This window comes from Myotis lucifugus, unplaced genomic scaffold, assembly GCF_000147115.1.
Source record: "Myotis lucifugus unplaced genomic scaffold, Myoluc2.0 scaffold_333, whole genome shotgun sequence".
Taxonomy (NCBI): Eukaryota; Metazoa; Chordata; class Mammalia; order Chiroptera; family Vespertilionidae; genus Myotis; species Myotis lucifugus.
Genome location: NW_005871381.1, coordinates 862772 through 887511, shown reverse-complemented (window position 1 = coordinate 887511; position 24740 = coordinate 862772). Strand labels below are relative to the sequence as shown.

Below are 24740 nucleotides of genomic sequence, written 5' to 3'. Positions count from 1 at the left end.
CATCGCAGGAGGAGCTGATGAAGCTGGTGCGGCCCCCCTACTCCTACTCGGCCCTCATCGCCATGGCCATCCACGGGGCGCCCGACAAGCGCCTCACCCTCAGCCAGATCTACCAGTACGTGGCCGACCACTTCCCTTTCTACAACAAGAGCAAGGCCGGCTGGCAGAACTCCATCCGCCACAACCTGTCGCTCAACGACTGCTTCAAGAAGGTGCCCCGCGACGAGGACGACCCAGGTAACGGGGAGGCGTGGTGGCCGCTGCATCCGCAGCCCCTGGTGCCCAGGGAAGGCTCGCTGCCTTCCTCACATCCCCTTCTAGAAAGTTCTAAATCTGACCGTGCCCCCCAGAACTGGGGGTGCTGAGGGGAGTCAGCGGTGAAGGAGACCCGGGGCCCTGGAGGCAGATTGGGGTTTCCATCCTGGCTGGGCCACTGCCCAGTCCATGACCTCGGGCTGGTTAGATCCCCGAGCCTCAGTTTCCCCACCTGAAAAGCAGGGATGGTAACCGTGCCTCCTGCGAAGGCTTGTGGCCGGGGCATGGGGTCGTGCACGCCAGGCTGTGGTGCCTGGGGGTGCCCCCGAGGTCTGCAGCAGTGGCTGATGGGCCTGGACCCCCGGCAGCAGCTTGTAGGACTCCTGGGGGGTCCTGAAATGGAAACCCAGGGGGTCCCGGGGCTGCTGGGAAGAGATGGGGCGTTTGTTAAATGGCCACCAAGGGCCGCGTTCTGCTGCCGCCCTGGTTACATCACCTCCTTTCATCCACCGCTGCGGGGCGGCTTTTGGGAAACCCATTCTATAGATAAGGCAAGTAGCAGGCGGGAGACGCCTGCCCGCTCGGCAGGATGGAGGGATTGGCTGGAATGCGACCTGAACACAGGTCTCTGACACCAGACTGCGGACCTGTCCTTTCAATGGTGAATTTCTCCAACGCGGAGATGTCCGGAGCGTAGTGTACTGAACACTCACGTCTCCACGCCCAGAATGAAAGTCCGCTCCGGCCCCATCGCAGGAAGCCAGGAGACAGTGGGGGGAGGGGGGACCAGCTCCACCACCTGGAGGCTAGCAAGGGGGCCAGTGTGTGTCCCTTCAATAGCCGGCCGTCGCCTCGGGCCCAGAGACAGACAGGCAGGCAGAGTTCAGACCTAACCTGGGGCCCTCGGACTTCCCAGTCACACACCTAGCGCCTTCCTTTCCACTCAGCCTGAGGACGAAGGGCAGGTACAACGGGCCCACTTCTCAGACTAGGAAACTGAGGCTCGCCCAGAGCCCTTCAGTCAGTGAGGAGCAAAGTGGAGACTCAAGTCCATCTTTGGAGTCCATCCCCGGGACTTTGGGGAGCCCTGCCTTTTTTCCCAAGTGTTCTTCCTCATCCCCCCTCCCCCCCCACTCCACCTCCAGTACTTGAACTTCTGAGACTCTGCTGTGAACAAGGTCACAGCCCCTGCCTGTCTGTCTTTGAGCTCCGAGCAGCGAGGGGTTGGAACCCTTCTCCCTTCTCAGTCTCCGACTTTTGTTCTCTGTCTTTCCGGTTGTTCCCTGTGGTTTGACTTGACAGTGGGAGGAATAAGAGCAAAGCGCGGTGTCTGTCTCTCCACTCACCTCCCCGCTTTCGTTCGCACAGGCAAAGGGAACTACTGGACGCTGGACCCCAACTGTGAGAAGATGTTCGACAACGGAAACTTCCGCAGGAAGAGGAAGAGGAAGTCGGACGTCTCGTCGGGCCCCGGGGAGAAGGCGGAGAGCGGGCTCCTGGCGGGCAGCCCCAAGAGCGCAGATGCCCAGGACATCTTGGAAGGCACCTCCCCGGGCTCCGCCGGCTCCCCTGAGCAGCGACCATCCCCGGGGCCCCCGGGCACCCCATGCCTCAACGGCTTCCTCTCCTCCATGACGTCCTACGTGAGCGGGGCCAGCCCCGCCAGCCGCCCTGTGGCCACGCCGGGACTGAGTCCCGAGCCCACTGACAAGATGGGACAGAACTTGGGGAACTTCAACTCCTACACCCCACTCACCAGCCTCGGCGGCCACGGGGCCGGGGGCGAATGGGCCAACCCCATGCCCACCAACGCTCTGGGCTACGGAGGCTCTGTCCTCAACCAGTTCAGCCCCCACTTCTACAACAGCATCAACACGAACAGCGTCCTCTACGACTGCACAGTCCCTGAGCCACATGGACGTGCCCCAGGTCCCCCGGCTGCCCAGACACCTCCGAGCTGCCCAGACAGACACAGGAGGCTCAGAGCACTTCCTCCTGTTTCCGGAACCCGGTGTCAACCTTCCGTGTCACCCATACCTGGACACACACCCACAACTTGGCACTGGAAATGCTGGTGCCTGAATGACAGTCACCAAGGCGGCCCTTTGTTGAGCACTTACTATGTGCCTGGAGCCGTACTAGGCTCGGAAGGCCTAGCCACACTTACTCTCTAGCTACCTTGTGGGGGTCCTGTGAAGGTCCTCATTTTACAGATGAGAAAACTGGGTCATACAAACTGGTGAGTGGCAGAGCCAAGAGTCAGGTCCTGGGGGACCCCAATTTGGGGGCCAATGGAGGGAGGGGTGGAGGGATTGACTGAGCAGCGTCCGTGTGAAGGTCCGTGTGAAAGCTGGTTGTGACGAGCACACCCACTGCCTCTGGCCGTCCGTCCATCAGAACTCAGCACCAGCCCCGGGCACACGCCATCCTGGTGCTATGGCCCCAGCTTCCCTGCAGCGCTCCTTCCGCCGCCACTGGAGGCGGGAAGCCCAGGCCATGCCCCCGCAGAGGGGCACCATTGTCCCAGACCCGGAGACCTCCGGCAGGGCAGGGACAGGAGTGGTGCACCCCCAGCCCCCCACCCGGTGCTCCCCACCCGCAAACCCTCGCAAAGACCAGCTCCTTGTGTGCATGTCATGGACCGGTGAGCGGGCGGCGGCTGAGCCTTCCAAGAGAAACAGGCGGAGACCCGCTTCCCTTTCACAGCCCGAGACGTGAGTGTCAGAACAGGCCTCGCGGAGGGCCTGCTCCCACCAGGTCCAGGAGCAGCTCCTGGGACTGCTCTTGCTTCCCTATGTACTTTACACGCTTCTGTATGTACTTTACACGCTTCTGTATGTACTTTACACGCTTCCATATGTACTTTACACGCCTGTGATCCTTCCTCACAGCACACCCTGGGAAGTGTTGTTTTGTTTTCTTATTTTCTTTTTGATTAAAACAAACCAACAGAAAACTGTGTGCGTCCCTTCCTTGTGAGTTTCCCTGTCCCTGGGCTGCTGGTCGACTCAACTGGGGGCCAAGGACAGCCTGCAGCTGCGGCTTCAGGGACTGCAGGCAGAGAGAATGGGTGCAAGCTCCCTCCCTCCCACACTGGTGTGCAGACAGGGCAAAGGCCCCAAGGGAAAGAGGGGGGCTTGCAGGGCTGGGCAGGCGCGTGGAAGGAGCCCATCTATCGGACACAAACTACGGGCGGGGCATCGCCCAATCTTGACAGCTCACATGGTCCTCATAACTGCGCTTGGGTCATTTCACCCTCCTCAGCCCCTTGAAGGGTGGGCCTGCCCATTAACAGATGGGAAGACTGAGGGTCAGGGAGGTTGAGCAACTTGCCTGAAGTCCCCAGACTGCTTTCACCGGGGTCTTCTAACGCTTGCACCTCAACACACCGCAGTGCAGCCTCTGATGTGGCTAATGCTGCTGCCGGGGACAGCAGTGCCGTGGGCTCCAGGTCACCGAGGGCTGTGGGCAGGCGCTGGGCCGAGTGCCAGGCAGAGGGAGCGCTTTTGTCCTCACAACAGCACACCAGTGTGTGCGATTCGCAGGGGTGCCTGGCACAGTGCATGCTGGGAGTCACACGTGGAAACTGGAGGTCTTCTAGTTAGAGTCCCCTCCTCGGATATGCACACAGGGGGCTCAAGCCAGGGCCCCCTGACCTCCTGCACAGGCCACGCACAGGCTGCGCACACTGCCCCCTCAGGCCCTGCAGAGCTCTCTCCCGGAAGTAGCAGAGGGGAGGTGATAACAATGACATTAATGATGAGGATAGCAGCACTCACTGCGGTTCACCGTGTGCCAGGCACTGTGTTAGGATTTGACCTGCCCGGTGGCATCTAATCCTCCAAACCATCCAATGCGATCAATACTGTTGTGCCCATTTTAGAGGAGAGAAAACTGAGGCCTGGAGAGAGATTCTGTAACTTGATGAAGGGACACAGCCAGGATTCAAACGCAGATTCGTGGATGCCAAGGCTGAAACTCTCATCCACTGCACCAAGCACTGAGGAGAACAGGACTGACCACCGGAGACCAAATCAGGGAACCCGGGAAGAGGAAACGAGGGGTTCCCTGGACCGCCTCAGCTTCTTTCCTGGGGAGTCCTTGCCGCACGGAGCCTGATTCTCCGGGCCATGGAGGTGGGTGTGGGGTGGCTGAGGAGGGAAGGGAGGAGGAGGGCCACAGTGTCAGACTGTGAGGCATTAGAAAACTTGGGATAGGCTGATGCCTTGCTGCACAGAAGGGAAGCCTGAGTCTGGGGGAGGAAGGGACCCCATCAGTGTCACCAGGGAGATGAGGTCATAGGCAGAGTTCAATCGCAGGTCCCTGAAGCCGGACCAGGATTTTTATCACACTTGATCCCATTGCTACCACATGTGCCCGAATGGACTCGGCAATCCCACCGTCTCCCCTGATAATGTCACTGCCTGCTCCTGACGCCCCTCCTTTGTCACGGGAGGCCTGGTAGGTGCGGGCTGGGCAGGGCCTGGGGGTGAGGGTCCCGAAGAGAGACCAGCCTCCTGGGAGGAGGTGGCCATTCAGAACCAAGGCCCACTACACTCCAGCCTCCATTCTTCTTCAGCCCAGAATGCCATGGGCATAGCCGTGAAAGGATGTCTGCTCTCTGACAGCACAGAGCCCCTGCCAGCTCCTGTCGGTGATGCTCGGGCAGTTCCTGGTAGCAGCGCCAGGAGCTCCCGGAAAGGGAGGTGCGAGAGGCGCCTGGTCACGCTGCTGGAGCGCGGGGCCCAGCTTGAGAAGGGGGTCTCCCTGGTCAGCTTCCAGGGCTGGCTCTGGCCCCCCTTGTGGCTTCTCTTCCTCTGAGAAACAATGAGAGAGAGGGATGGAGAAAGAGGATGGAGGGAGGAAAGTATGGAGGCGAGAGATCTGAGAGGTCAGTTCCGTGTGCTGTGCAGGGGGTGGACACTGCATTTGTTAGCTCCTGCAGTTTGGCGTTGCATTGAAGACATGGTCCCCAACACCAGTAAAGGTCGAAGGAGAGGGCTTCCTGTGTGCTGGGAGCCCAGGGAGACTGCCTGGAGGAGGTGAGGCTGGAGCCAAAGGACAGTAGAAGTCAACTAGTGCACAGAGGTCTCCAAACCACTGGCTTACACACTCATCCTCAAACCACCTACCTTCAAGCCTCCAGCCCTGGATCACAGTCCAAGTTCTACGGGGAGGGGGCAGGGGAGTGTGCCTCAAAACAGAACATACATGTAAAATACAGGACATTCTTAAGAGAAAAGGGCAGCAGGACTTGGTTACTGGAGCTGCTGGTGGTGGCAGTGGGGGTGGTGGTGGGGGAGCAGTAGGAGTCAAGGACTCCCCAAACTCCTGGCCCAGGAGGCCAGGCGTCCTCCAGCCCCTCCTCCCGAGGGCTTCATTTCTGTTAGCGCGGAGAGGATATTGTAAAGGCCAATTACACAGCCAAAGAGGAAATCCAAAGGCAGGCAGGGGATAATAGAAAAGCTGTGGGCTGACGAGTGATTCATTATTGTTCTTTAAGGCAAGGAGAAGAAGAAATCATTGATCCTGGATGAAGAAATTGGGCTTGGCCGAGCCAGGCTGTGGGAGACGAGCCTGCTCCAGAATCCCCTGCGGGCCTGTGGTTGAGGAGTGAGGGGGAAGGAAGGGGGGATGGGCCACAAATACTTAGAGACATTTTGTCCAGACTGGGGATGGGAAGACCTACGGGACTGGGTTTCACTGCTTGGGAGCGGGGAGGCATTGGCCACACTCAGCGCTGTCCCCACACACGTGCCTCAGTGCCAGTCTTCACCTGCAGGGAACTCCCCCTGAGCCCATCTTCTGCAGGTGAGGAAATGTGGACTGTGAGAGAGAGAGCAACTGAAGGAGGTCGCACAGGCAGGAAGTGGTGGAGCGCCAGCTAAACCTCGGTTCAAGGTTCCTGACTCCCAGGGGAATTCCATCCCCTTGAACCACCTTGGTCCTGGGGGGTGTGATTTATGCCAAAGAGGACCTCCCAGTGATCTAGCCACTAGTACAATGTTTGATAAATATATATAAAAGAGCCTAAGCAACCGCTCAACCGTTCAACCGTTCAACCAGTAGCTATAATGCACACTGACCACTAAAGGGCAGACACTCAATGCACAGGCATGGGAACATGGAACCAACTGATGAATCTCAGAGGGAAGCGGGGAGAGGGGAGGACGAGAAGAGATTAAGCAAAGATCTGATATGCATACTAGAGGCCCAGTGCACGGATTTGTGCACCAGTGGGGTCCCTCAGCCTGGCCTGCAGGGATTGGGCTGAATCCATGTACCAGGCCTCCAACATCCCCCGAGGAGTCCTGGATTGCGAGAGGGTGCAGGCCAGGCCAAGGAACCCCACCGGTGCACAAATCCATGCACTGGGCCTCTAGTATTTATATAATTTTCCATTGGTTCGGTATCAGCTGATCCATCGGGCAACCAGGATTGATTAAGTTTGCCTGATGGGGAGTCAGATCAGAGTACAGGAAAATCGATGAGCCCTGATGCATCACTAGGGAGGCACATTGAGGGGGACACTGGACATGCCAGGAGAGAAGGAGAGAGAGAGAGAGAGAGAGAGAGAGAGAGAGAGAGAGAGAGAGAGAGAGAAACATCAATTGGCTGCCTCCCATATGCATCCTGACTGGGGATCAAACCTGCAACCTAGGTATGTGCCTTGACCAGAAATTGAACCCAAAACCCTTTGGTACACAGGATGATGTTCCAACCAACTGAGCCACCCGGCCAGGACCCCCAAAGTCTTAATAAAAACCTAGGGGTTTCCGAAGGACAGAGCAGCTGCCTGAAGGACAAGCCCCGGGCGGCTGAGGCCAAGGCGGCGGGCGGGCTGGGGTGCAGAGCAGCACGCAGGGCTGCAGCTTGGAAATGGCCTTATCTCTGCTGCTCAGGTGGAGTGTGCCACCTGTTTATGAGTAAACTAATGGCCTAATCTCAGCTGGAGGCAGGGTAACGGGGCGGGGCAGCTGGAGAGCACCCAGGCCGGGCTGGCCAGGGTTTAACCCTTTCTCGGCAGCAGCGGGCGACTATGTAAGCGCCCCTCCAATGAGAGGACCAGATCTACCCAAACCCTGCTTTTGGCTGGTTCCCTTCGGCCCCACTGTGGTCCCACCAATGTGAAGTTGGCTTTGCAACTTTTAATAACCTTGCAACAGCTGAGCAAAGCACTGAGTCATTACCTACCCAGCAAACAGCCACTATGCCTACTGTGTGCTGGGCGCTGTTGGGGCTGGGGTTAGGATGTGGTCCTATCTTTTTGGGGCGGGGTTACCATTCCGCCCTCTACAACCACAGAATCTTCCTCAGCGTAGCGTCCAAATGAATTGACCCCTGCAAGCAGAGGCTGGCCCGTGAAAGAAATCTAATCTCTGGTGTGAATCAAAGCCCGTGATTGGACCTATAAACGTTCACGGAGCACTGGTTATGTAAGAGCCAGGGTGCCCTCCCTGTGCACGGGGCCCTGTGAACGCTGAGAGATGACCCGGCAGGAAGGGCCTCAGCGGTGCCTGGCACGTGATGGCATTATTTAGGGCTCATTAGCTCTTCCAGGCACATCGCTGGATCCTGTAAGACCGAGCCCCTGCCCTAAAGGATAAACTAGCAAAAGCACCGGTAAGCACCGAACCTCAGACCATCCTAAAGGGAGGCAGCCCCCGGGGACTTACAGTCTTCCCACGTGTAATCCCATGTGTAACATCTGCCTTTCCCAATCCTCTGATTTATCCAACACTTACATCTTAGCTGCTACTCCAGGTCTCTTCTGTGCCAGGCTAAGGGGATAAAAATGGCTGATGCGCCTCGTTTAATTGAAATGCGATTGCCTATCCCCATTTCACAGATGGAAAGAGCAAGGCCGAACATCTAAGCCTGCACTTGACCGGTGTGGGTTTCTGCGTATTGGGAGAACCTGGCATCTGCCGACAGCCAGCTTGCTGAGGTTGTCCCCACTGTCCTTCCTCCGTCAGCCCTCCCTCCCCCCCTCCCTCCCCACTGGCGCAGGCTCCCTGAACGGGAAGACCACAGGGAGGTGGGGAGGGAGGCCTCATTTCAGCTTGGCACCAGGTGAATTCTTTAGGGCAAGAACCAGACGAGCTGGTGGCCTGGATGCTGAGAAGCCGGAAGAGAGAGATCATTCCCAGCAGGCGTGCCAAAGCGTTGCTGTATTGGGAAATCTCTCCCCTGCCCTACCCTGGGCTCCGCGCTGCCCTGGCCGTGGCAGACGGACCCTCTCCCCGGGTGCTTTCTCCCGGCCGGCTCCCACTTGCTCTCCAACTCTTACCTGCTGTCCAGGCTGCGCTCAGCTGGTCCCTCCCATGCTCTACCCCCCTGTGCTCATCTCTACTATCAAGATCCTCACGATGTACCCCCCCTGCCCAGACGGTGGTGACCTTGGTAAGGTCAGGGATCGTAGCCCCGACTCTTGTGTGAATCCAGCACCTGAGTGACTTACATAGGCACCTGGTTCAAGTTAAGGAATACGCATGTGAAATAAAAAAAAAAAAAAAGAATGAATGAATCGATCAATCAAAATTTATTTGTAGACAGGTTGCATGTAAATACCAAAACCACGATTCAGCCAAAGGCCTGCTTCATCCCAAACCCCACACCTGTGAGCACTCGTGTCCTGCAGGGATGTGTGGGCTGCTGGAGCGTCCAGTAGGTGCAGAGGGCAGGAGGCGGCTGGTGATGATGAGAGATACACGTGATTCAGGGATGGCTTCTGGACAGAAAGGCATTTATTCATTCCATGTTTATTGAGCAGCTTCTATGCCGCGGGCACTGAATTGATGCAGTGGAGCCAGAAAGAAGATAAGGCCTCTGCCCTCAAGTAGTTCACAGTTCCAGCTGGACAGATGTGCTGTGGGTGCGGGGAGGGGGAGCAGGGTAGTGTGGATGTAGGAGAAGATAAGCCCAAGGTCGGCTTTGGTCAGCTCAGGGACATGACCTGCTCTAGACCCAGAGGCCTCTGGGTGCACATCAACATGTAGGTGATGCCTCCCTGCCCTGAGACTGCAGCGTCCAGTCCTGCCTGACTCCCAGCCTCTGGGCTGCCCTGCACAGTTCAGACTTGCGAGTCTCCACAATCACAGGAGCCAATTCCTTAAGATCAAGATAGATAGATAGATAGATAGATAGATAGATAGATAGATAGATAGATAGATAGATAGAGATAGATGATAAGTAGGTAGATAGATGATAGATAGATAGATAGATAGATAGATAGATAGATAGATAGATAGAAAGTAGGTAGATAGATAGATGATAGGTAGGTAAGTAGATAGGAAGATAGATAGATGGATGGATGGATAGATAGATAGATAATGTATCTCCAGTTGGCTCTATTTCACTGGAGAACCCTGACTGGTATATATTTTGGTATCATTGCTCCAGAGATCTTTCTAGTTGGATGGTGTCTCACTCTTCTTAAATCTACCTTTAATTCGTCATACTCTTGGGATAAAATCCAAACCCTTCCAGATGACTTCCCAGCCTCAGTTTCCCCAATCCCTGGGCCTTCCTCTCCCCTCCGCTCGCGGTGCCCTAGTCTTCAGCCAGCCTGAGCAGGGAGGAGATATTGTGAGGACAAGAGCCCAAGACGCTCAGAACAGACCCCTCTCTCTACATCCCTACAGTTCCTCCACCCACTGCCAAGCAGATCTAGAACTTTCTAGGACACAGATGCAAGGAGGGCCTGGACCTGGGCCCTCTGGATTCAGTCTGAGGTCCCCGGGCACGAGTGCCCAGACTCAGGAGCAGGCAGAGGGAGCTGTGTGTAAACCAGTCCCTCCCTGGGCAGAGGAGGAGCCAGGCTTGGCAGAGCCGCTTGGCATGGCCTCCGTGGTTCCTGTAGGTGGAAGGCCCTGAGCAATTGCGGTTTTTTCTGGGCATCTCGGCCAACCCGGAACCCCAACCACAGCCTCGGCATCAGGCAGCCTCCCACTGGTGGTGATTGTGAAAAAGTAAAACACAGTGACGTCACCCAGGGCTCAGCCGGGGCCCGTGCAAGCCCTGCTTTGGGCGCTATGCTGTTGGGGAGCACGGGGGCTGGTGACTGCCAGAGGGAAACCCCCGCCCCACTGAAGCCCGGCCTCTCACCACGACCCGGGGCCGCAGGCTTCCTGGGGGGCACAGAGGGGACCCGATCTCACCCCAGGCAGGGTGTTGGGTAGCATCCCACTGGAGAACACATGCAACATGCGGCCCAAGAAAAGCCTCGCGCTTTGGAGTCTCGCAGCCATGAGGACGCTTGCCCACAGGCATCCATAGCAGAGCGGTCGTGCGGTGCAGTGGTAGGCGCCCAGGCTTGGGAAGAGGACCGGCTCACATCCTAGCACGTTCTCTCCCTTAGCGAGATGACCTTATATTCCCCTGTCACCTTGGAGGGCCCCAGCGTGCTGATCTGTGTAACTGGCATAATAACAGGCTGCAGCTGATCGCCGGGAGGCGCCTCCGCTCCCTCCCCAGCCAGGTGTGGCCACTAAAGTAACGTGGCCTGAAACCAGCCCGTGGAGTTGCGCGCAGAAGGAGCTGGGCTGGAAATCTCCAGGAGCGGGAGACCCCAGATGCCAGCCCCACAGCCCGTGGTGGGTGCCAGCGGCGGACCAACACAGGCAGGGAAGGCCTCCAGCCCCGGCACCTACCTTTCCTGTGCACGGCTCACTAGGGGGCAGGCAGTGCGAATCCATTTACTGCCTCTTCTCCAGCCTGGGAATTAGGTCCTATAAGGCCGAGTCTCAGAGAGGTTAATTACCTTGCCCAAGGTCACACAGCAACTCGGCGCCAAAGCCAGGATCTGACCCCAAACCCCATGGCCTGTAAGTGTTTTGCTGTACAACTGGGGTGGGGGTGGTGGGGTAGGTGCAGTGCTGCGTGGGTCCAGGTTTGGATAGGGGGCAGGGTGGTGGCAAGAGGTACCCGTGAGATAGGAATCCATTCAGTCACTCCTCAGCACCTACTGTGTGCAGCCACTGAGGATCTCACGCTCAAGCACAGCACCTCCTCGAGTAGGACCTCAGAGACAGACAGGGGTGCTCTGGGGGCTCCGCAGGAACGAGCTTTCCTGTGCACGTCCTTTCTGAACGTCAGCACGAAGCCAGCGTGCAGCTTAACGTAGATCAGCCGCCTCAGAGGTCCCTCACTACGCGCGGAACTGACTTGACTTGAGATGCAACGGGATGAGATCTTAAAGGAACTTGTGTAGGAGGTTGGGGGGTACCCACCGGACCTTCAGCACCTGTGTGAAAGGGAGGCTGAGTGGACTAGTTAAGGCCAAAGGACTGGCACACGTGAGGCTGAGCCCTGTCAGCTGTGTGGCCTTGAGCTAAGCCCTCGCCTCTCTGAGCCTTGGTTTCCCCCTGCAGCAGGGAGCATAACCTGCACCACAGAGCCCTGGGAAGGAGTAAAGGAGATAGTGCCTGGGGAGCTTTTGGCTCCGTGTCTGGCGAGCAGCCCTTTCGAGGCCGTGGCTTTACTAGCAGCCTTGTGCTCCAGCCCAGCCCCTGCCCCGGGTCCTCTGTGCCCACAATCAGCCCAGTGTGAGCCCCACACATGGTGTGTGTGTGGGGGAGGGACCTGTCCCTGGGCCTATGTCCTGGAATTCTCCTCCTTCCCAGCCCAACCGAGCTGCTTCCTTCACACCCAGACCTTCCCTTCTCTGAGAAGCCAGCGCTGGGCCCCAGGGGTGCTGGGAACAAGGGGCCACCGTCAGCAACCATTTCAGTTTTGTCGCCGTCTCTTCTGCCCCCAAGTCTTCAGAAGCCAGGAGAGAATTTCAGCCTCAAAAGCTGCAACTCCACTCTCCAGTCTATTCCCCGAGTCCCTGTCTGAGCAGCCACAGCTTCCTGGAATCCTGACCCGCCTGCACGGCTCCACCTCTGAGCCAGGGCACGTGCCGTCCCCACCACCTGACGCCCCCAGTGCGTCCGCCGAGGACCATGGGCCCTGAAATGGGATTTTATCAATCATTCCTCATATTCAGGTGAGCCAACTGAATCCCAAGACCTTAGGTGACACCCCCCATCCTCCACCAAAACAGTAACCAGGCACCCAGACAGCCTGGTGCGTGGGCTTCACACCCGTCTCTCACTAGCGGCACCAGGGTATGGAGCCAGCTTTGTTCTCTCCCACCTGCAGATGAGGAAGCCAGGAGTGTAGTAATGGGAGCACGTGTGTCAGGTGCAGAGATGGCCCTGCAGCCCGAGCCCTGGGGATCCAAGCCTGTGCCTGAACCACCTCCCTCTGCTGATTGCTGGGAAAATTCCATTGAATGGTGTCCTGATTGGGGGGCACGCTCTTCTGGGGTGCAGCATCAAAAAATTAGGGTCTCAGGAGGCGCCCCAGGAAGGTGGGCAGCTCTTCTTCCCTGCCATCCCCTCTGCTGTCGTTTAGATGGAGTGAGATTCCTGGCGCCAGGGAGATGGGATGTCCAGGGGTTCCCACAGCCTCCTGGCCAAGCCCCTCACCATCCCGGCCAGCCAGGGCTCACTCAGAGCCCAGGCCTCCTGTACCCAGGTGGCCACCCCAGGGGCCCCAGACAACTGGTCCCTGTGCAGTGGAGGGGGCTCAATTCTTTAGAGCAGCAGCTCTGGAAACAGCTGCCTGAGTTCACATCCCAGCAGCTCTACTTGCCAGTTCTGAGCCCTGGGGCAAGTGACTTAGCCTCAGTGTCTTCGCCTGTGAAATGGGAATAATCATTGTATCAGTCAGAAGATGCTAGGTCGGAGGTGGGGGTGTGTTTCGTTTTGTTTTTCCTGATGTGAAGCCAAACATTCATAAGGAGCCTTGCTTTCCTCGGATGCGGCTGCAGCCAGGGATGTGGAAACAGACCCAGGGCCGAGAAGGGGACGGCCAATTCCAGCAAGCGCCCTGCCCGGTGGGGGAGGGGCAGCTCAGGATGTGGAGGCCTCTGTGCCAGTCCGTGCGTGGGCCCCTCTGGGCCAGGTGCCTATTTTCATTATCAAGGACACATTCCTGAGATTCCTCGGTGACCAGGCACTTATTACAGGAGAATCAAAGCACCAAAGGAAAATACTCATTTGAGGCTGAGGCCTGGATTTTTTCATTTTCATAATTGGCCGTTGGGTCTGGCCGTCCTGGGGGTGCAGGCAGAAGGGAGGCGCTGGACAAAGTGTCTCTATGGGAGTCCAGTCGCCCATAAGGGAAGGCGGGCCGACACCCGCCCAGATCTGCAGGGCAGCCCACAAGGCCCTCCGAGGTCCTGCTGTCCATTCCCCGGCCACTCGCCTGGCATCATCAGCACCGAGGCCAGAGGGACAGGTGTCTGAGTGCTGAGAAGTCTGAGCAGAAGGGCCTAGGCCAGTGGTTCTCAACCTTCTGGCCCTTCAAATACAGTTCCTCATGTTGTGACCCAACCATAAAATTATTTGCGTTGCTACTTCATAACTGTAATGTTGCTACTGTTATGAATCGTCATGTAAATATCTGATATGCAGGGTGGTCTTAGGCGACCCCTGTGAAAGGGTCGTTCCACCGCCAAAGGGGTCGCGACCCACAGGTTGAGAACCGCTGGCCTAGGCAATCTGTAAACCCCCCTGGACCCTCACAAGCTACCCATCTATCCAACCCTGAGGCTCTCAGCTACAGGGTGATTCTCTCTCCCCCACCTCCCACTGCCCACCCATTGGACATTCATCACAACTTGGGGTAGAGAGGAAGGAATGGATGTACTGGCCAAAGAGGCTTTTAAACACCCTACAGAGCACAGGACAGCCTTCCACATTGAAGAATGATGCAGCCCCAAGTGACCAGTGTCAAGGGTGTAAACCCTGGCTCTGGCCTAAGTCCCTTGCCTATAGCTAGTGCTCATTTTCCCAGTTGGAGTCCATGAAACTGTACCAGGGAAAAAGGGGCAGTCACCCGGCCTGTGTCCTTTCGGGAGGGGAGACATGGGGAATAAAGGTCCCTATACGCGGATCCTCCTGATGGGTGGGGCCCCTGCCACGCCAGTCCTTAAATATTGTTAAACACCCCTAGAGACAGATACACCCTCATGCTGCCAATGGCTAAGTGCTGCACTGGTATTCAGGGAGCCACTAACTCTGCCCGCAGGATGGCAAAGAAATCTTCAGGAAGAGAAAAATTCTTCTGCAGGGTCTTGCTGCACAAACAGGAGTTGCAGGGAGATGCGGAGGGGGAAAGGCTTACCAGGCCTGGGGAACGCGAAGCACCGAGGCGGGAAGGTGTGTGGCAGAGTCTCTGGCTGAGACTGAGGAGTGCGAGGGTGCTTGAAAGGGTTGTCAGGACACTGAGTTGGAAAGGGCCTTGAATGCCAGGCGAAGGGGCTGCGGTTACCCTTGGCAACCCCCAGGGCCCCATGCCTAGGACCAGCTCCATAGTTGTGGGCCCAATGCAAACTAAAAACGGGGGCCCCCTGTTTGAAAATGATTCAGAATTTCCAGATAGTGACAGCAGGGCATGAAACGAAAGGCATCAGCACAGGCCCTACAAACCTGCACGGGTGGGGGCCACTGGTCTGACAGAAGTCCCGCCTGGCAATTAGGATGATCGCCTGCGCCCAGTGGGCCTGGAGGAGGAAGCAGGAAAGGCCTCTGCGAAATGCCAGCCTCACTGGAGATCAGCCCTTCCCTGGCAGGAGATCACGTTACCCCTCCAGATGCGCTGCTTTCTGGCCGTTCATTAATCAGCGCTTGTCTCTTTGTGCAGCCCTTGTCTCTTTGTGCGCTAACTCCTCAACCCGCTGACCCGCCGCTGTACAAACACACCAGGCAGGTGCCCCGGAGGACCCGAAAGCCGGCTTCTGGTAAGTGCTGGCTCCCACCACTGCCCAGTGGCTTGGGACCGTGCCCGGAGCCTGCCCAGGCCCAGCTGGAGAGGGACCCAGGATCCCAGCGACTCTGGAAAAGTCACCGGGTCACATTGCCAAAGAGGGCCTCCCAGAGATGAGATAAGGAATGAACAGGGTCCAATGCAAATAGAGGCCAAAATCAAAAGCACCTCTTCTGGAGGTTAATGGAGTCATTTGGTTAAAAGTTCAGAAGCATTTCAGGGCAACCTCTGTCCCCAGAAACCTGCCCTCAGTATTTGCATGTGTTTTGAATGAAAATTGTCGGGATCATGCAAATTAGATAGCTAAATGCGTCTTATCAGATGGTTATCTGGGGCATCTTGGGGGAACAGGCCAGAAACACAAGTCGGGGCTGAGGCCCTTGTGTGGGTCTGGGCCTCAGTGATACTATCGGCCAGGCCCCGCTGATAAGCGGCCTTCTCCATTTCACCGGCCCCTCGGGTGCCTAACAGTCACCTGCTCGTGGTGGGACCTGGGACAAAGATAAAGGGTTGTTTATGTCCCTCCTGGTTCCCTGAGGTCACGCGTGAGGAGCAGGGAGAGGGGACGCCTGCCCTTAACGAGGGTGTCCATGGTCGATCCATGGCTTTATGAAATGTGAAGTACTCCATTCAGCCATTTCGACCTCCAGCCTGTGAGTCTGTCTGCTGTGGTTACAAGTAATACTTACCTTTGGGGGAAACAATATGGAAGGAAATACATTAATTTCTTAATGGGTCACATCATATGCATCACGTAAGTTCTTTGCAAGAAAATAAAATACAGATCTGAAAGCGTAGATGAAAGAATGCATAACTCTAAAGCTTCCATCATTTGGCAGCCCAGAGGGTCACTACCATTAGCTCACTCCCCCCAGCCGTGCACATGGAACTCCGTGTCCCTGACATTCATTGGGTGTGCCTTGCCCCCCGTTAGGACTGTCCCTCACATCCCTAGCTCCCCCCATGACTTGCCATGTCCCATTCTGACAGCCAGAAGCTCCCCTGCCCAGCCCCAATATTTCTGCACACACCTTGGGCAAGGGACGTTGGCAGTACCACGCTCACAACTTTCCCAAGCATCTCCCTCCTCCTGCCAGGCACTGTGCTGGGCCCCGGGCGGGCTGAGATGAGGAAGGTACGCTTGGGAGCCTGCTGGGGTTTGGCCAAGGAAATAGCCACCCTCCAACCCTCCAGTTTCCAGGTGGGAATTTGCATTTTCCTTTCCAAAGACCCCTTAGCATGACTCTCTGCTCTTTAGAGCTTACTTCATCCGGCCTACTTATAGTTCCCAGTTTATCATAGCAAGCTTAAATTGCTGTTGTTGCAGGGAAAAACCATAAACTTATTTTTTACAAAGTTTATTTAGCTGGTATTACATACCCAGTATTGGGCAAGCATTATGTCACTGGGGTAGTAATAGATGTAGAAGAAGAAAATCTTCAAATTTTCTTACCAAAAATGCCATCTATTTTCATTTCACACTGCTTGATACATCCAAGGCTTAGGGCACACGGACAAGGAAGCCTGTGTATGTTTTAGAGGAGGATTCTCGGGGGGCAGGAGTGTTTGGGATTCTTGTGTGGTTAGGGAAGGTTCCCCAGGCGTCACTAACATGACTCAGGGAGCTGCCTCCCGCCCCGGACCCTGCGACGTGCCCGTCTCCTGTAATAAAAATGATAAGGATGATCTAAATGGCGCTATTACACTTACCAGGGGCGTCCACACGTCCTGACAGTGCTGAGGTGAGAATGTGGAAGTAATGAGGTTAAGTGGGATGATCGATGCCTGACACAGACCAAGTGTTCAGATATTGAGAGCTGTTACGTGCAGCCCCCTTCTGTCTCATAACAGCCACCTCACACGAGGCATTTTATTTCCCGTTTTATCGACGAGAGCACTGCAGCTCTGAGCAGCTCCCAGCCTGCCGTAGACTGCAGCGGCTAGCAGGAGGGAGGTTGAGATTTGGACCCAGGTCCCCTGCCAGCCACAATGTGTTGACCTAACAGCTTTGCAGGGATTTTCTGGCCCAACGAGAGAAGACATCATTCCGTGTCTCCTCTTAATTTCCAAAGTGCTTTGATCGGCTTGTTTCTATAGACTCTGCACTACTCAGCATTTTCCAGAAATCGTCTTGCCTCTGATGGTGATTTTTCACCTCTTTTGCTTTGGTCTGAGGGGAAACTACTCAGAATATATCCTTTCCTGTCGAGCTTCAGTCCAACCCTGCTGACGTACACTCCACTTTCTCCCCCAAGCTCTGCCTTTTACATGGAGATCGAAGCCCAGTGTGTAGCCTAAATTTGAAAGATGTCACTTAGGTGGACCTAGGGTTGCTCAACCAAAGTCTTCGAATATTGGTTTGAGAGGAGGAAAAGGCAACGCGTGCTTTGGTCCGAGAGCCCTTCAGTTAGGGGGATCCCTGTCACCCTCAAGAGCCTTCAGATACTGTCCAGCACAGTTCAAAACTCCGTCCTTGCCTTCAGAATAAGGCACACGGGGGCGTGGGGGCGACCTCACTGCATTGGACCCATTTGACTGCATTTGAATGAATTGCCACCATTCAACACTGGAGGAATTTCCCAGACGATGCCTACGTCCTGCTTCTATTGGAAAAAGGTCTGGAAGATGTAGAAACACTAGGAGGCATTTTGAGCCCCAGGATAAGAGCTCTCCCTGGAGACAGACATGTGCTTTTTACCGGGTTTGCTTATGTCACACATATTATCCATGAAGCCCTGCTATAATGCTGGGCAGGTCCTGCCAGCTACCCAGCCATGTGATTAGGGACAAGTCATCTAAGCGCCATGAGCCTGGGCCTCCTCATGGCTGCCTCTTAGCCACCTGAGTCAGACTGGACTTTCCAGTCCTATGAGCCTCCGATTGCATCGGACAATTCGTCCAGTGGCCAGAATGCAGAGCTGGAGACAGGGACCCCCTGTGACACTGAGTGCGGGAGGACCAGGAGCATGGCCTGCGACCTCCGTGTTCCCTGGATTTAGACTGTCGGGCCTTTTTCCTCTGGGACAACAGCTCTCATGTTCTTGGTTGAAAAGCTACCAGGACCAAGCGCTTCCAGAAACAGCCCCAGGCTCTGAAGGGTGATTTGATCTGTCCCTTGCCTCCAGGCAGGCCATCAGCACCATTTCAGAGCAGACTTTAGGGCTTTGCGCCTGTGAAATAAGAAGAAAGGAAAGAAGGAAGAAAGGAAGAAGAGAGGGAGGAGGGGGAAGAAAGGGACTGTTCTGATGAAAAATACAACAGATTTTGCAACATTGACATAACTTAAATCTCAACAACAGGCCTGCAGTGCCATCACAACAGCAAATACGCTCGTTAATCTCTGTCCATATCCACATTAGAATGTCACCGTAAACAAAGTTGACATTTGCTGAGAGGGCGCCAAGTAGACCTACAGAACGTACGAAAACACGGTTGGAGCAGGGGGGTGGGAGGCGGCGGGGAAAGGGTTACCACAGGAGTAAAAGGCGACGTGAAATGCACACAGCGGCCGGCGTCTTTGCCTGTGCGTTCCTTCTTTCTCCCTGGCTAAATGGGAACAGGAGCCACACTCCCCTCAAAGGTGAGGGTCCCATAAGGTCAAGTGCTTAAGGTGCTCAGCACAGCCCCTGACACAACCCTTAACAGGCGTGAGCAAGCTGGACGGGCAGTCATGCTTCAGTTCAAGTGCATTTAATGCGATAAAGCCAACCCTAAGGGAAGCTCTGAGGCTCCACGTTAGAGAGCCAGGCTTCCCTGCTTATCCTGGCTGCCGCGCCTGTTTTGTTTTCACTCGCTAACTCCCCTCTGGTGGGTTTCCAGCAAGACCTGATTTGCAAAGATGCATTTGACACCAGCTATTTCACAACCATCCAAATACGTAATCGAGGCCAATCTGCGTGGCTGCAGTCATTTGTGCTCCTTCCACGCTACGTGTGAAACACCTGCGGGTGTGAGGTGCATGTCACACCTCACTGTGGAGACTCATCCCCGGTTAAAGTAGGGACGCTGGCTCTTAGGTGTGGAGGGGCGGAGACCCCGCTCCCCGCACGCTCCCTGGATGCCACTCGTCTGGGGCCCGTACTTGGAGCAGCAAGAAATGCAAACACAGTAACTGTCTTGTTTGGAGGTCAGGCCTCCCTAGGACCTGAAAAGCAGGGGGAAGCCAAGCTGACGATCACTCTGTGGCTGCCATTGGCCCCTGCACTTGTTGATGAGACTCACTCAGACCCAGGTGACTCTTAGTTAACACACTACCTGTACCAGGTCATAGCACAGAGGGCTGGCTCTAGCCCTTCACCTGCTCCTCAAGGTCCGAGTAGGTAAAAAGGCACCAGGAGGCCTGTGTTCTTTCCCTCCTTCACCAACACCCAGGCCCTGCTGGGAGGACAGTCCATGCCCTGAGCCTCCTCCCCCAGCACCCAGGCCCTGCTGGGAGCACAGTCCATGCCTCCTCCCCCAGCACCCAGGCCCTGCTGGGAAGACAGTCCATGCCTCCTCCCCCAGCACCCAGGCCCTGCTGGGAGGACAGTCCATGCCTCCTCCCCCAGCACCCAGGCCCTGCTGGGAGCACAGTCCATGCCTCCTCCACCAGCACCCAGGCCCTGCTGGGAGGACAGTCCTGAGCCATGAGCTCAGCCAGTGATTTGCTGTGTGGTGACAAGCAGCCTCTTTCTTCTGGGTCCTGAGTCTCCCATCCCTAAGAGTTTTGAATTGGGACCACGGTTTCCAACCTGGAAGGTCCTGAGAATCACCTGGGAAGTTGGATAAAATCCTGATCTCCAGCCCCAACCTTGATCTAGATCAGCAGTTCTCAACCTGTGAGTCGCGACCCCTTTGGTGGTCGAACGACCCTTTCACAGGGGTCGCCTAAGACCATCCTGCATATCAGATATTTACATTATGATTCATAACAGAAGCAACATTACAGTTATGAAGTAACAACGAAAATAATTTTATGGTTGGGTCACAACATGAGGAACTATATTTAAAGGGCCAGAAGGTTGAGAACCACTGATCTAGATCTTTGAATATCAGTGGGAAAGAGGGCAGGGGAGAGCTCAGAACAGAGTCTGCTGGGATGTAGGGGAAAAGGGGAAACCTAAGTGTGAATGAAGCCAAGTTTACAGGGAGGAGCAGCTAAAAACCTGGGACCCACATGCCTCCCCACTCCTCACCCCTGTTTAATAAACCAGAGGGGTCCGAGGGGGTTCTCCATCAGCCCTTCCCCTCCCCACTGAGGGCCAGGGGGAGGCAGGGCCACCCCTGTTCTGTTTGCTGTAAACACCAGGGGCTGCTGCTCCGACCTCCACTAATCCTAGCTCCACGCCTCCCAGGCCTGCAGGCCGCCCACCTCCCCAGCACCTGAGGCCTCCTCTGGCCCTAATTCCCTCTGCTCTGCCCACTTGACTTCTCCCCGCTCTGTATTAGTCAGGAGTCTTAGTTACAAGTGATGGATACTCCAGGCAAACTGACTTTAGGGGGAAATAAATAAACGGACAAACCAGAAAACCCTAGGCTCATACAGCCAGGGAGAGCTTCCGGGTGGGCTGGATCCAGGGCTCCTGGATGCCCACAAGGTCAGGAATGGATGGGTGGACTGAGGGCTGAACGGTCTGAGTCTCAGCGACAGAGCAAGCCCTGCCCGAACCCTGGGAGAGAAGGAAACCAAGGCAGGCGAATACACCTCCCTGTGTTCCTGCAGGGAGCAGCTTTTGCAGACGTCCGTTCGGGCTTCCTCTTCCTTTGATACACACCTGCCCACAGCCTCTCTCGGAGAACAGGGGGAGCCTGTATTTTCCTGGTTACGTCCTTGCATGGCATTCCTGTCTTGTGAGTAAGAAGTGCCCTCAGGCGGCTGTCTGGGGCCTGGGGTGATGCCCCAGGGAGCCCCCCTTTGTCGATTGCTCATCTGGGCTCCGTAGGAACAAGATTCTGGCTCCCATTCTCAGCATCCCTCCACCTCCCAGCATCCCTCCATCTCCCAGCATCTCTCCATCTCCCAGGATCCCTCCATCTCCCAGCATCTCTCCATCTCCCAGGATCCCTCCATCTCCCAGGATCCCACCTTCTCCCAGGATCCTTCCATCTCCCAGCATCTCTCCATCTCCCAGCATCCCACCTTCTCCCAGGATCCCCCCACCTCCCAGCATCTCTCCATCTCCCAGCATCTCTCCATCTCCCAGCATCCCACCTTCTCCCAGGATGCCTCCATCCCCCAGGATGCCTCCATCCCCCAGGATCGCACTGTCTTCCAGGATCCCGCTGGCTTGGAACCCTGAAAGACTTCTCTCCCACTTGTGGAGCAAACTGATCACTTCCCAAGGGTGAGGTTCAGTGGGATTTCTGGGGCAAACAGACAGGTGGTGGGAACCAGGTGCCAGGCATGAGCAGGAGGTACTTGAAACAGGGGAGGATCCATGTGAGTGGTTAAGACCTTGAGCTCTGGGGTCCGAAAGACCACGGTTCCACCACCTGGCTCCACCACAAACCAACTGTAATACTTTGGGCAAAGTCCTTAATATTTCAAAACCTCGTTCCCCAAACTGTACAATGAGGATAACAATACCTTGTCATGACAAATTTCAAGGTTAAATGATCCAAAGCATGTTAGTACCGGGCACTGGGGAAATGCCAAGTGCTACGGACGCTGGCGGATAAGCATCGCTTGTCTTATCTTGTAATCAGTCTTGCCCACTAGACTGTGAGCTGCCGGGGGGCAGGAACCCAGGCAACTGAGACAGCGCCTGGCCCATAGTAGATGTTCATCGATTGCTTGTTGAGTGCATGTCAGACAAGGCGGAGTGGAAATTACACTTTCTGTTATGTTATTGTGTCGATTTCTACTCCTGTCTCTCTAACTAGATTGAGGTCCTGGAGATCACAGATAACCCTTATTCCTCTATGTACTCCTAGTGCTTAGCACATAACCTCTCTGAGTCTCAGTTTTCTTACCCATAAAATGGGAATCAAATTCCTACTTGACAGGGTTTGTGAGGGTAACAAGGGCTAATGCATGTAGAACACTTTGCACGGTGCCCAGCACACTGCAATTATGACAACTGTGGTCATAACCACCTGGCATAGCGGTGTCACCTCCAGTGTGCAGGGCTGAGCAGGGGCTGCAGGTGAAGGCCAGCTTCCTCTCTCTCCCAGGGTGTGGCCATTTGAGTTGATTGGTGAACAAGCTTAGAGACAGCTCACCTTTTTTTTTTTAATATATTTTATTGATTTTTTACAGAGAGGGATAGAGAGTTAGAAACATTGATAAGAAACATCAATTCAGCTGCCTCCTGCACACGCCTTACTGGGGATGTGCCCACAACCAAGGTACATGCCCTTGACCGGAATCGAACCTGGGACCCCTCAGTCCACAGGCCGACGCTCTATCCACTGAGCCAAACCGGCCAGGGCGAGACAGCTCACCTTTTACTCGATGCTTATCTCCTATACACTAGGCACCACGCTCAATGCTTGACAAGCGTTAGCTCCTTGAATGTGAGGCACAGAGCACCTAAGTGACCTGCCCAGGACTGGACAAGTGCTAGGTAGTCGAGCTGAGATTTGAACCTGAGCTTCTGACTCCACAGCCACTATGACTGAACTTCAGTATTCGGCTTCTCTGAGGCGGGGTTTACCGACCTCAACGCTATCGGCATTTGGGCCCAGATTGTTCTTTGCCGTGGGGGCTGTGCTGTGTGTTGTAGGATGCACCTTTAGCAGCATCCTTGCCTCTACCCACTAGAGGCCAGGAGCACGTCACCCCTCTCCCAATGTGTGACAACCTAAAATGTCTCAGATACTGACAAATGTCCCGGGGTTTGAGAATCACCTCTCTGAGGGGACAGCACCTTTCCCCTCTCCTAAGCCAATGGCAGTCCCCTCCCCACGGGCACTCCAAGGCCATGGTCTCCGGGGACAGGAGTGCCTTGACAGGAAGTCTGAGTGCTGTTCCAGTTCCTCTGACTTGAGAGTGAGCTGGTGGGTCAGCTCCCACTCTCAGCATTCCTTTGCTCACTAGCAATGACCCCAACAGCCACTTAATTGTCCAACGCAGAAATGTGGGTGTCACCCTTGACCCTCCCGCCCCTCACTACCCCATCTTATCTCTTACCAGTCCTATTGGCACCGCCTCCCAATTCGTGTTCCAATCCATCCCCATCCATTTCCTTCTCCCTCCTCTCCATTCCCTCCCTCCTCGGCTGCCTAGGTCCGGCTGCCATCCGCCCACCTGTGGGTCGGCCTCTCAGCCCATGTCTGCCACCGATCTCACACTCTCCCGTCCACGATGATCTTCTGAAAACACAAATCTGATCCCTCCCTGCCTGGGGTGTTCCCTGAGAGCACCCTCTGCTCCTGAAGGAGCTGGTAGATGGCAAAGCCCCCTTAAACGGAGGGCCCTGGCGGGAGGTGTGGATGGAGCCCATCCAGGCACATGGCTCCTGCACTGTGATCACGGGTGACCTGTCTCTCTTCCACCACATGTGAGCTCTGCACAGGCAGGACCTTTCACCCCCTGGTTCTCCGCGTGGCACCCAGCACAAGCTTGTTGAGTAGACTGTGAGCGAGCAGACAGGTGGCTGGATTGTGGTCGAGGTGTGTGCCGGGCTCCAAGCTGGGGAGGGCAGCCTGAGCCCACGGCCGGCGCTCCAGAAGTGTCTGTGGTTGCCAGCTTCCTGCCTCAGGGAGGACTCTATGTCCACCTTCTGAGGGGTTTCACATCCAGAGGGGGGACACAGGAGGCAGATGGACGAGAGGGAGCAGGTGCTTGCTGTGACTGACAGCTCTCCCCGGAGCCGGAACTTTCTCACAGGGACTCCTTCAAGCAGGAGGTCACTGCCCAAGGAGCCTGGACCTGGAGACCTGGGGCATCTGATGGCCTTTATTTGGGCAGAAATGCACAGAAAGCGACACTGGGTCTCTTTGGCAGCCACAGGCTCACTCTGCCCAGTGGATGCTCTTGCCAGAGTGGGGAACAGGTTTGTTCTAGCAGAGGGGCTGCTGGGGCCGGCATGGGCAGTCCGTGTGAGCCCACAGGGCACCCTGCTCCCTCCTTCTCCTGCCCGAGGGAGAGGGCCAGCCAGCAGAACTCGGGGCTGGGGGCAGTGACAGCTGCCCCTGTCCAGAGCCAACAGACTTTGTTCCCCTGGATTTTCCACGTGGGCAATTCTCAGATCGGATCTGATTGTCCACGCGCCTTCAGAGGACGGTGGGGGCAGGGCAAGGGTTTGGAGTAGCTGTGGGGCTGAGCCACCTGAAGGAGGGGCTCTCCCCTCCCCCGCAACACACACACACACACACACACACACACACTCTAACTAACTAGTAGGAGCAAAGGAGCCGGCCAGGAGACCGACTTAGACGCGGGGTCAGCTGAGGCCAGGCCAGATGAGAAAAGTGGGCCGCTTCCTGCTTGGCCTTAAGCCAGGAAGATGCTGACAGAATCCAATCAGGGCTCCCAGCAGGCTGTAGAATTGGAGCCCCAGGGCCTGTCAATGGGGGCAACTTACTAACAGCTTCTAGGAGGCAGGTGTAGAGTCAAAGGGGACTGGGCTTCAACTCCAGCTTTTTCCCGTACCATCTGTGTGACCTTGCGCAAGGCCCTGCATCTCTCTGAGCCTCAACCTCCTCATCTGTAGAATGGGAATTGTCCTGGGACAAAGGAAACAAAA

The 24740-nt window shown here is 56.0% G+C and overlaps 1 protein-coding gene across 1 annotated transcript in view; it reads left to right on the top strand.

The window, feature by feature from the left end:
• The window catches only part of DOCK2 (dedicator of cytokinesis 2), a gene marked incomplete at its 5' end in the record, with an annotated part of 352195 nt that extends 330845 nt beyond the window's left edge, over window positions 1-21350 (top strand). The window contains 5 exon segments of the mRNA XM_023764503.1: window positions 9-237; window positions 1624-2184; window positions 2702-2899; window positions 4835-5025; window positions 21039-21350. Of these exon segments, the coding sequence (XP_023620271.1) occupies window positions 9-237; window positions 1624-2184; window positions 2702-2899; window positions 4835-5025; window positions 21039-21350 (1491 nt within the window).
• Window positions 21351-24740: the final 3390 nt, after the last annotated feature.